At 47.0% G+C, this 12,310-nt stretch overlaps 1 protein-coding gene across 1 annotated transcript in view; it reads right to left on the bottom strand.

The window, feature by feature from the left end:
• Positions 1-1,763: 1,763 nt before the first annotated feature.
• Mdn1 (midasin AAA ATPase 1) overlaps positions 1,764-12,310 on the bottom strand; it is a 146,942-nt gene continuing 136,395 nt past the window's right edge. Inside the window, exons 96-102 of the mRNA XM_042270948.2 lie at positions 11,640-11,755; positions 10,693-10,867; positions 7,730-7,803; positions 7,048-7,162; positions 5,764-5,827; positions 3,700-3,842; positions 1,764-3,098 (exon numbers count right to left, since the gene is read on the bottom strand). Of these exons, the coding sequence (XP_042126882.1) occupies positions 2,910-3,098; positions 3,700-3,842; positions 5,764-5,827; positions 7,048-7,162; positions 7,730-7,803; positions 10,693-10,867; positions 11,640-11,755 (876 nt within the window). The 3' untranslated portion in view covers positions 1,764-2,909. The remainder of the gene's footprint in view (positions 3,099-3,699; positions 3,843-5,763; positions 5,828-7,047; positions 7,163-7,729; positions 7,804-10,692; positions 10,868-11,639; positions 11,756-12,310) is intronic.

Here is a 12,310-nt window from a genome sequence, read left to right as displayed (position 1 = left end):
TTCAAATTACTCTGATTAACCTCATAGCTGTTTAAGTATCACGACTGTACTCACACAATGACGTCTTGCCACCCTATGCAACCCATGACTACTCAAGTACACCAACGATCAGCCTCGCTGCACCTTCACAGCTTTACTGGTCTTCTGATATTACATAGTCCTGGCACTCAGACCCACCTGCCTCTGCCTCTCAAGTGTGCACTGCACCACCACACTCACCTCCCAAGGCCTTTTTAATGAGGTGACTTTGAGACTATGGGGATGGGAGTTATCCTAATAAGATGACAACATGCAGACTGTGCTGCTCATTCCCTTAAATATCAGAACTTAGCTATCCGGGCAAGATACCTGGCCAGACTGGGCAGCTGGGGATGGGAGGGAGGCTCAAAGCTCGTCATTCCCTTTCCAATGACAGCTGTAGTTGAAATGGCACCTGTTTATCAGAATTCTGTCCAAACCCCAGGGGCTACCCTATGGGCAAAGAAATCATTCTCTGTAGGCACGATCCCTCCTCAGCTAGACATGTTGGGAAGAACTGTGGTCAATGCAATGTGAGTGAAGCGTTACGTCATAAAGCAGATCTTTATACCACTCCATGTGGTTCTGCCAGCTTATCCTTTTTCCTTTGCTGCCAAGCCTGCATGCAGCAGCTTATGGACCACAGAAAGTGAGGCAGGCACCCTTACCATTAAACTAGAAGTCTCTGGGCTAGTATGGTCTGATTAGCAGATAGGATCAATTCCCACACTCCTTACATAGTCCTCATATCCTAATAAGAATGACTGAAGTAGCTGGCCCTGCCCCTTGCTGGATACTGCAGCAGGAAAGCTTTCCCCACCCCTCACCATGGGCATGCACTTTCCCTGGGCAGCGACCCCATTGTCAGGATAGCTGGACCCCCCTCTTCATCTGCCATGTGGCAGCATCTGTGAGGGAAAGCTCCTCCCACCCCCTTGCTACCCGTGGCAGGCAAAAGAGATCTCTGTGATCATGAGAACTGGAGGCCTGTCCCTCACCGGCTGCAGCACATGGTAAACTGGCCCCCACACCCAGCCTGGCAGTACATTAGAGCTGCCCCTGTTGGGGATGGCGCAGGTGAGCCAACCCTGAGGGTTATGAGAGCAGGAGAGCTGACCGTGTACCGTACCTGGGCAAGACAGTGGATCTGGTGTACGTGTGGGTGAGCTGGACCCAGGGCCTGAGAGCAGAACGGCCCCGCTTCTTACTGCAGGCCACACTGGGTGGGCTGGCTGAGGCAGTGCCGGAGAGTTCATCCAGGGGGTGATGATGGGGGGAGCTGACGGGCTGACCAACCTGGCTACCACCCAGGCCCAGGGCTATGAGCAGGGCCACCCCAACATCCACCTCGTCTGTGAGCTGCTGGAGCATGTGAAGGGGACAAACGCACAGATCCAAACAGCAGGATCCCCACCACACAGGACAACAGGATACCCAAAGGAGCTCCAGCGAGAGCCCATTATCCCAGGTGAAGCGGATGTCAGAGGTGTCGAGCCAGACCAGCGAACATTTGCAAGTGAAGAGGGAAGGACTGAAGGGTGAACTGTGTGACTCACTGGGCCACACGACAGCTCCCACGGTGGGATTCTCCCTGCCCCCCACCCCCGCTAGATTTTCTTTTAAAATTTTTTGGGGAGAGGGGTTGCAAGGGCAGAGAAAGGATGGGGGTGGGGAGGTGGGTGAGATCAGGATGTATAATGTGAAATCTTCAAAGAATCAATAAAAGCTAAAAGAATGATCAAAAATTAACTCAACAATCATTTAATAGCTTTCAGAATATAAGCTGCATAGCGTTTTCGAATAAAAATAATATAACTTTAAGCACATGCTTCGGACACTCTGTTAAACAATAAGCAACCTGTCTTTGATGACCGTCACAGAAGGGTGGCGCACGTCACAGTGTAAGCTGCAAACAGACACGGAGACAGATGCACAGACACTGTCTACAAACAACATTTAAATAGAACACAGCACGTGATTTCAAGTATTCAAACACTGCTTTCTGGCCAAGGAAACCTGCCCCCACCTCCTAGCAAACCAAACCCACCACAACCATGCTCGGTGTGAGCGAGGAAGATGGAGCGGCTTAGCTCTCGTGGATACAGCATTATTCCTGTCCACAGGGAGACTGGCTCGGGGCCTGAAAGCAGTATGAGGAACAGTTCCTCCTCCTGACACGGGGAAGGGCGGCTAAGGGATAAGTCACAGCAAGGGGCTCAGGCAGTCAGAATGAAGAAGGGGTCCCTTTCCATTATTGCATAGTCTCCCCAGCAGCCACTGTGAAGGGCACAAAGAGCTGCTTCGTTTCCGCACAGCTCTACGCTCATCTTTGCTGAGAACTCTGCTGGGTGCGTTATGAGAACATCCCCGCTACGTTTCCTGCCTTCTAAGCAGGATAAGTAGCACCCAACCAAGGAACTCTACAGGTAGAGCTTAAGGCAAGGACCAACAGGATCTCCAAAGGACCGGCAGAGGCAGCCCCGTGCTCCCGGAAGCATTTCCTCAAGAAGGGTGTCGAGGCCACTGCCAGAGGAAAGTAAGTGGCTGGACTCCAGAGAGGGGCAGGGTGACCTCTACCCGGTCCCCAGTCCCAAGCCCGCCCGGTATCGGTATCGCTGTGAGCTTCAGGGCTCGGCACAGCAGGGAACTCAAGAGCTCGCTAAGCTCTGCTCGGGTGTAATACAACGTATAGTGCAATCTTGTTTTGTTTTGTAACTGCTGGATACATTAAAACACACACACACACACACACACACACACACACACACACACACACACACACACACCAGAACCCAGATGAAGCAGTCTCAGAGCCTGAGTTCACAATGGTTGTCTAAGGGATCCCAGGGGAAGACGCTGAGGTCACAGCATTACCACAGGCGGGTTCTGCTCTATGAGTGGTCAGATGCTGTCACCAGCTCAAACCACTGCCTCAGGGCATCACTGAGGGTCTCAGGAAGTGCATTCACATCTCGGAGAATGATGTAAAATGGAAAGGGGAACTCTTCCATGTAAGATCGGATTTCAGGCATCTCTCCTGGTCCTTTAAATATTGGTACTTTAATGTCCAAGATAGAATCCTGTTAACAAAAGACATTTGGAAAGAAAGAGAAAACATAGATCAGATTCCTGACGAGCTCATTGGTGATCTTGTTAGCTGACAAACTTCTTATTCCTACATAAGAGGCATTTCCAAAGCGTTCGCCAAGAAGGCCGCTCTCTCTGAGTTCCCCTTCAGGACAAGGGGCAGTTCGAGGACGAGGAACAAAGAGGAAACTCTCCTGGCAACAGTGTCTGTGTGCTGTGCGGAGAAACCCCCACTCACCGCAGCCAGCACCAGTGCAGGCCGCAGCTACTGCCCCTGCAGTTCGCCAGCGCCCGGGGCGAGGGGAGGCTGGTCTCTCCCGAAAGGTGCGCGGGCCCACCGGGACAACTGCCATACTTCTCATCTAGAGGGAGCCTAGACTCCAGAGGAGGGCTTGTGAGGTCTGCGACTCCCTGCTTTCCTACTCACGACCTATGTTCTTTCTGTGTTGGGAAGGATGTTCTTCACGCGTGGGAAGCTTAATGAAGAAAATGGACAAAGCACCAGCACCTTAGATGACAGAGCTGAGCCAGACCCCAGAGCAAGTTCAAGGGGCCCATTTTTATGCAGAATCGTGGCTTTTGGCCATCACTCACCCGTGAGTTGGGATTATCCAATACAACAAAAATGACGAAGATGTTGGCATTCTGGGCAGCCTGGACTGCCGCCAGGACTCTGTCTTTGCCTTCGAGGAAAAGGCCTCGTCCATCAGAAACTATGAGGAGTAGCTGTGCAGTCTCTGTAGAGGCCGTACATTAGACGAGGAAGGGAGAAAGAAAAACCCATTAACAACTGAAACCATCCGTGGGTCTCTAAAGGCAACCAGAGCCTGGAACCGCCACAATGTGCACACACGGGAGAGGCCCATCATCACACCTGAGCCCATCAGACTCAGGAGACACAAGACACTCAATGATCAGTACGGCAGACTCTTCCCTTAGTGCTCCACGGAAGGTCAAATCTAGATCAACTCCAATTGTGAAGCAAGTGACTTTGGCCTTGAACTCAGAGATCCACCTGCCTCTGAATCTTGAGTACTGAGATTAAAGGCTCATGCCACCACTGCTTGGCCAAAGATTTTGTTTTCGTTTTATGTATATGAGTGTTTTGTCACATGTAAGTGTACCACATCCATGCACCATCCAGAGGCCAGAAGAGGGTATCCATTCTCCTAGAACTGGAGTCATAAGCAGTTGTGAAGTGCCACGTGGGTGCTGGGAACCGAACCCCTGTCCCCTGCAAGAGCAGTCAGTACTCTTAGTCACTGAGCCATCTCTCCAACCCTGCAACTGACTTTAAAGTGCAGCAAGTGTGGACCAGGCTCAGCAGGTAAAGGCTCAGCTATCTGACTGACAACCCAAGCTATTCCTTGGGACTCAGATGACTGAAGAGAGATGAGGCCACGCGTTGGTGGCGCACACCTTTAATCCCAGCACTTGGGAGGCAGAGGTAGGGGGATCTCTGTGAGTTCGAGGCCAGCCTGGTCTACAGAGCGAGATCCAGGACAGGCATCAAAGCTACACAGAGAAACCCTGTCTTGAAAAACCAACAAACAAACAGAGTCAACTCCCATAGGCCTTGTCATCTACAAGCCTTATGGACTCCAACGACGACGGAGATGAGCAGGCCACTAGAAGTGATCAAATCAGCAACCTAGAGTTATGCCCTCCAAATTTCATACACATTGCTTCCTGGATTTTTGCCAATTTCATGTTTCTGATTCCCTTCCCTTTCCTCACCTGTCCGAACCAGGGCTAAACAACTGGGGTATTTCAAGCCTGAAAGCAACCAGTTACATGAACTCAGTTCCATCCACCTTACTCCCTTCCTTTATAACTCTGCACTTAATAACTTACCACATAAATGTCTACTAATTTGTATCTAGTGCCTTTAGCACTTATAAGCATTGAAAATTAGTTCAGCATAAATTTCAGAATAAATAATTCTATCACTGATTCCATCTTTTTATGTTTTTCCTATAGAGAATACATTTTGTAAAAAGGTGATGGGGGGTTGGAGGGACTCAGGAGATGGTTCAGTTGATAATATCCAAGCATGGACCTGACTTAGGATTCCCAGCACCTACACAAAAGTCAGGTATGACAATGCATGCCTGTAATCCCAATGTTGGAGAGTGGGAGAGAGGGGAAACCTGGGGTCTGATGGCCAGTCTAGCTGTGAGTTCCAGGTTCAGTGAAAGACCCTTTCCCAAAACATAAATTAATAAATCAGCTGGGTGGCAGTGGCGCTCGCCTTTAATGTCAGCACTCGGGAGGTAGAGCCAGGTGGATCTCTGTGAGTTTGAGGCCAGCCTGGGCTACAGAACGAGATCCAGGATAGGCACCAAAACTACACAGAGAAACCCCGTCTCGAAAAACAAAAACAAATAAAGTAATAATAATTAGTAAATGAACAGACAAATAAGTGATCAAGAAAGATTCCCAGTGTCAACCTTGGGCTTGTACGCACGCACGCACGCACGCACGCACGCACGCACGCACGCACGCACGCACGCACGCACGCACGCACGCACGCACGCACGCACGCACGGACACATACATACTCACTCACTACTTAAAAACAAAAAAGATGGTGATGGTCAGAGAGTGAGGAAAGAAACAGCAAAGACAGAGAAGCAATTTGCCAGCAAAGAGGCTCACCTGGGCTGACGTTCTGTGCCAGTTTCTGGGCAGCTGCAAACATTCTGGCTGCAGACTCTAGAAACTAACAAAAGCAGCACAGATCAATACCCCCTTTCCTGCTTAGAGATCTCTGACACAGGACCTGTCTTCACACTAGGCCGCATTTACCACCAAGCACTGGCATGCTCAAGTACAGACAAGACCATCACTGGCCAGTGGCTCTCTTAGTGCCCTACAGGGCACCAAAGGAAGAAAGACGATGGTAACATGAACAGTCATGAACAAAAGTTTCCTTCTTTCAAGAAAATACACCTGGTGAGCAAAGTAGAAGGCAGATTGAGAGCAAGAACTGAGAACAGAGGAAGGCTGTTGTTCATCTTCCTCAGGAAATCACTAGCTCTACTTCCTAGCATTTTGTCTCTAGGCTTGATGGGAGAGAGCCTAGGCCCAAACTCACCAGAGTGATAGGATACTGGGCACTAACTTTGTTTTTTAAATGTTTAAAGTGCTCAACTGTGCTAACATCAGTGATCTTTGAGGACTGAGAAAAAGGAGTCACACTTTGGTTAAAGAAGCCAACGAAACTGTTCTAGTAGCACGTAGGCTGAGGTCACTACCGTGTATTCTCATGCTACCTCTCTTAATTCCAGAATGGAGACGGGGGTTTCTAAAAATTAATGTCTCTTAACATCAGCTTTAGAATTTTTTTAAAATGTGTAAGAGCACTCTATCTGCATACACATCTTTATGCCAGGAGAGGGCATTAGATCCCATTAAAGATGGCTGTGAGCCACCACCATGTAGTTGCTGGGAATTTGCAGAGACCCAAAGAGGTTTCCTAGTGAGACCTTACTCAGGGTCCAAGATTCTGAGCTTGCTTTATCCAACAGGGCTGTATAAGGGGATGATTGGACCATGGACATGGTTACCAGGTGTTTGGAAGGCTCTGCACTTGGCTGTGCGGTATGCTTTGATCTAGCAAGGGGGAGGTCTTTTGCCCCACCCCTTGGCATTGTTATAAAAAGCCCTTTTGAAGAGACAGAAGGGGCCGGTGGATTTTGATCCAGGTCCTCCCGAAGCTTTCCTGTGCTACTGTCTGTCTCCTCTCCACTATCTTTCTATCTAAAAGTTTCTTATTCCTCTCTCTTCTTCATAGGAACCCTTTGAAAGGTGGGAGCTGGCCTCCCGCAGGAACTGAACCCAGGCCCTCTGGAAGAGCAGCCAGTCCTCCTGACTGCTGAGCCCTCTCTCCAGCCTCCATATTCAGGATCTGTGCAAACCATCCCGACTTCATCAGAGTACCTGAGCAATCTTAGTCTTCCTCTGTTGGAACTTGCAGAGTCGTAGAATCTGAGACCCAGAAGAGTCACCGAACTGCTCGTGGAACGGATGCAACAGCTTCACCGATTCTCCAAAACTGGGAATAAAAACCACATACAACATGATTTTTTTCCAGTCATGTGATCAAAACAATAAAGGTTGGGGGACAGGATTTCACCACTGGGATTAAAAGGAAACATTAGAGCTGGGCGGTGCTGGTACACATCTGTAATCCCAGCACTTGGCAGATTTCAAGTTCAAGACCAGCCTGGTCTACAAAGCGAGTTCAAGGAGAGCCAGGGCTACACAGAGAAACCTTGTCTCAAAACAACAACAACAACAACAACAACAACAACAACAACAACAACAGCAAGAACAACCTCCAAACCCCCAAATCCCAAAGGTAACATTGGGGGATGAAGAGATGGCTCAGTGGTTAAGCCAAGAGTTTAAAGAGCACTTCTTCCAGAGGAGCCAGGTTTGGGTCCTACCACCCACCCCACGTGGTGGCTCACAACGGTCTGTAATTCCAGTTCAGGGGACCCAATGCCTCTTCTGGCTTCTAAGGGCATTGCATGCATGTGGTGCGCAGACATACACAAAGGCAAAATACCCATCTATACATAAAATAAAAATTTAAAAAGGCTTTAAAAGACAACATTACCTGCACACTGCAATCTGACCCACTTCCAGGAGAGTTAGAGCATTACCAATCACAGCCAAAGACTCAAATGCAAGCTATGAAGAAGAAAGGAGAGTTTAAGGCATTGAAACTCCTCTAAACCAGTTCGCTTCAAGATTTCATAAAACATTACTTTTTGTATGGCAAATAGGTGAACAACAGTCCTGAAATGTCATACGACCAACTCAGGCTGGAGTGACCCTCACACCCTCCTCTGTACTGTAGCTGCTTCAACTCAAATGCATTACACTGATAGGAATGGTCTGCTCTGGACACTACTGAGAAGTATGTTTCATAAATGCAGATTTTCTTTCTTTCCATAGCAGAGCCCACATAAAATCTTTTTCTGCTTGTTGCTCCCAACCCCTTCACAAGACAGGGTTTCTCTGTGCAGCTTTGGAGCCTGTCCTGGAACTTGTTCTGTAGACCAGGCTGGCCTTGAACTCACAGAGATCCACCTGCCTTTGCTTTCCGAGTGGAGTGCTGGGATTAAAGTCTTGGTCAGACTGCACTACTGAGTTGGAAGATTTTATGACCAGGATTCTTTGGCAGGATTTCCGAGCCCTGCCTCTGCTCTGCAGAGGGTCTTTTCTCTGTGTCTGCTGTGTGCATGTTTCCTCACCCATGAACACTTTCCCTCAACTGCTGATTTTGTCTGTGATGCCTGAGATTTCTCTGCTGCCATCTGTTGCCCTTCAGATTTTTCCTGCCTTTTAATTCTTCAACAGGCAGAGGAAATGAACCTAATCAAGACCCCTACAGTGTAACACTAGGTCTTAGAGTGCTGGAGAAGGATGAGTTTTGAAAATGGAAAACTGAAAGGAAGGGGGCACCTTGTATTTTTCTAAGTGATCTGAAGACCCCCCCCCCAAATTTACTATTTCTTTCCTTTCCCCCAAGTGGAAGGGAAAAAATGTGCTTATTGTTTTTCTTTTGTGCTTCACTGCTCCAAGACCCTTTGCAGTTTAAAGATAGGCCCAAAGAAACTGTAACTATCAAGTCAGCCAGGTAATCTCCTGAAATGAAATGACTCATATTTGGAAATAATATTCCCATCTATATAAAAATCTAGCTCTAGCTCACCATGAAATAAATTGGAAGAAGAAAAATTTTATTCATTTTAAAATGGTTACTAGAGCTGGGTGATGGTGAGTCCAGCCTAGTCTACAGAGCGAGTTCCAGGCCAGCCAGAGCTGTTATGCAGAGAAACCCTGGGGGGAGGGGGAAGCAATTACTAGGTATGCATAATTGTTTGGAGGAAATGTTTTAAGGTTGCCAATTTGTGGGTTCTAAATTTCAGGTTAGTGCGTAAGCTAAAAAGAATAGTCTTCTTAGGCAGCCACTGAAAATTATAAAGCAGGGGGCATTTCTGTGATTCCCACCTCATTCCATTCTGCACTCCCACACAGCTAAGGTAACAAGAGTTGAACCCTGAGCACAGTCCGCGTGCCTGGTGTGGAGATCACACCACGGTCACATTACCCGTCAGTGCAGCCCTGACGCCTCCCATCTTAGATTCTGAGGTGTGGATTAGCTAAGGATGGCTCACCCACTGCCTTCTTTGGACACTGCCCAGTTTTCCCAGTTAACAGCCCCTTGTCTTTGCTGCAGCAAATACAAATCTCTACTACAGAGTTTCATACACCAACAGCTAGAACGTGGAAAAGATGCAGCAAATGAAGAACTGGACAAGACAGCCACTGAACGTTTGTAAATGAAATGACTGTCTTATGTTTCTTCATTCCTCTGATCAACTATTGTCTCTAAACAAGGCTGTAAGGATACCAGGTTGTCTGTGTAAAGGAGAAGGGAATGAATGAGACGAGCACAAACTCAGTTTTAAAAACAAACCCTCCTTCATTTCTTGATTTTTTCAATTTCTGGGCCAGAACTGATTTACAGGATTCTTTTATCTTCTATATCCCTAAATCAACCCAACATAGAAGTTAGACATAAGGAACATGCAGAACTGTGAGAAAATTAAAAAACAAAACCAAAGACTCATATTGTAACACCCAAATAAGTGACAGCACAGTTCAGAACAAATTAGTTAAAAACACATTAAACTAAGCATTTTAAATACATAGTATTTAATTTAATCTTCACCGCTGAGGTAGGTACTGTTACAATCGTCATTTTTAAAAAAATTTTTTTAAAACTTACTTTTTTTTTGGAGACAGGGTTTCTCTGTGTAGTTTTGGTGCCTGTCTTGGGAGCTCACTCTGCAGGCCAGATTGGCCTCAAACTCACAGAGATCTGCCTGGCTCTGCCTCCCGAGTGCTGGGATTAAGGCATGTGCCACCACCAACTTTTTTTTTAAAAAAAGATATATTTATTTATTATGTATACAGTGTTCTGTCTGCATGTATGCCTGCACACTAGAAGAGGGCATCAGATCTCATTAGAGATGGTTGTGAGCCACCATGTGGTTGCTGGGAATTGAACTCAGGACCGCAGCTAGTGCTCTTAACTGCTGAGCCATCTCTCCAGCCCAATCCTCACTTTTTTTTCCAGAAAGTAAAGTTGCTAAGTTGCCCCAAGTTATGGGGAGGTGGGATGTGAGCCAGACTCAGAGGGTACTTTCTAAGATTTGCTGGAACATTCGTATTGTAGGTCAGTTGTTGGCTTATGCCAGATAATAACACCACTGCAAAAAAAAAAAATCCCCTAGAAACCAAATAGACAATGGTTTCAAAATCCATGTGATATGCAATTTTAAAACAGCTTAATATATTTTTGTATTTTATAGAAAGTAAACACTGCCATATTTGTTCAGTATTAAAACAATAAGGGATCAAAATACTTGCGCCATCATGGAATTGCCCTTTACGCCCTAGAAACACACACCTTCCTAGGCATGGTCAACCACATCCTTTCTGCCCCGCCATACTGTTACAACTGGCCAGCTCGAGGGACCATGGCTTGGTTTCCACGCTCCTCCTCACCTGTTTGGTGTGGTTATCTACCATGCTGGAAGAGTCATCAATGGCCAGACAAATCTGATACTGCCGTTTACTGGGCTTGGTCCTTCGAAGCCAAATCCTGTCTTTTCGAAACTGACTGGCAATGTATGGAATGATCTTCCGCATGTTCAGTCGCTTGCCCGTGCGATAGTCTCCCCTGTTACAGGAACCAGGAAAGACGGTGTAACACAGGCTCACGCCTCAGAATTTCAAGACAAAAATCACATCAGTAATAACAAACTAGTGTCCAGTAACTAGTCCCCAGGCAAAAGGAGGTTAACATTCACTGAAGAGTGAAGGTTAGTCTTCTAACTGCCAGCTAGAGCCCTGGCCTCAGATCTGACTCTAATAACTAAGTTTTTTCAGAAAAGCTAAGACACCTTTTACAAAATTAGAAAATAAATTTTTCTGTATTAAATACAAAGCCCCGTAAGCTTCCCTTTTCTGTTCTAAACCACGACTCGACCACATCTTTGTGGCCCTGATCATAGCTGAGTAACACAACATAGTGAACATCACCACATCTAAGGCTGTTGCCCACACAGCAGTAATATAAACTGCCTTCATGAATATATTTCTTTTTTCTTTTGGTTTTTCGAGACAGGGTTTCTCCGTGTAGTTTTGGTGCCTGTCCTGGATCTCACTCTGTAGACCAGGCTGGCCTTGAACTCAGAGATCTGCCTGGCTCTGCCTCCTGAGTTCTGGTATTAAAGGCGTGCACCACCGCCGCGGCCCGGCCATGCATATATTTCTTCACCACAGAAATGCATGTACACACAGTTACTATGTACAGCTAATAGGGGACAGTAGCAGGATCGAACACCATATTGGTGCCCAGACAGCAGAAGCCAACACTATACATGTTCAGTGCTGAGTGCAACTGAGCTGGTTAATGGTGACCTCTAAGGGCCTCAAGAGGGAAGACTCACCTCAGCTTGGCTGCCTGTGTAGGTTCTAATAGCAGACGAAGCTGCTCACACAGCTGTTGTGAAAGAGATGCAGTTAAGACTAGGTAATTCTGCCACATCTCAGCTGCAGCCTTCTCCTAGGACAGCAAAACAGAAATCATTACTAGAATGTTGAGGGAGAAAAGAACTTGCATGAACCCTTTCAGCAAAAGCACTTTAAAGCTCTTCTCAGCAAGTGGCAACTCAACTCAATCCATCAGTAAAAATGCCTCCTTTTGCCCCCAAACCCACAACCTACAGTTGCAAGAAAAAGAGTGAAATAGGCCAGTTAACCATGGGAACTCACAAACAAATCAACCATGTGCTCCTGTCACCTAAAGAATAGGACCTGCATGCTTTTCACAGCGGCATATGTGAATGAGGAACTCTGGGTGGGGCTGATGTCGCCGCCACTCTGAGCTCCCATCAGTTTTCAAAGGCAAAGTGACAGTAAGTACAAACTCCTCTCGACAGCATGGATCCAGACTAACGGCAGAACACTTGATCACATGAGGTGGGAAGGAAGACGATAAACACAGAGTATAGGTTTGCACACACACCACTATATTTAGAGGTCAAACCATTAAAATGAAATACACTCTACAGCCAGCAAAGATCTGGAAGATGGCAAGACGCCACAGCATGCACTTCTT

This window comes from Peromyscus maniculatus, chromosome 2 (genome assembly GCF_049852395.1).
Source record: "Peromyscus maniculatus bairdii isolate BWxNUB_F1_BW_parent chromosome 2, HU_Pman_BW_mat_3.1, whole genome shotgun sequence".
In the NCBI taxonomy this organism is placed as follows: domain Eukaryota; kingdom Metazoa; phylum Chordata; class Mammalia; order Rodentia; family Cricetidae; genus Peromyscus; species Peromyscus maniculatus.
Note: the sequence above shows the minus strand (reverse complement) of the source record. Positions and strands in the feature narration are given on the sequence as shown.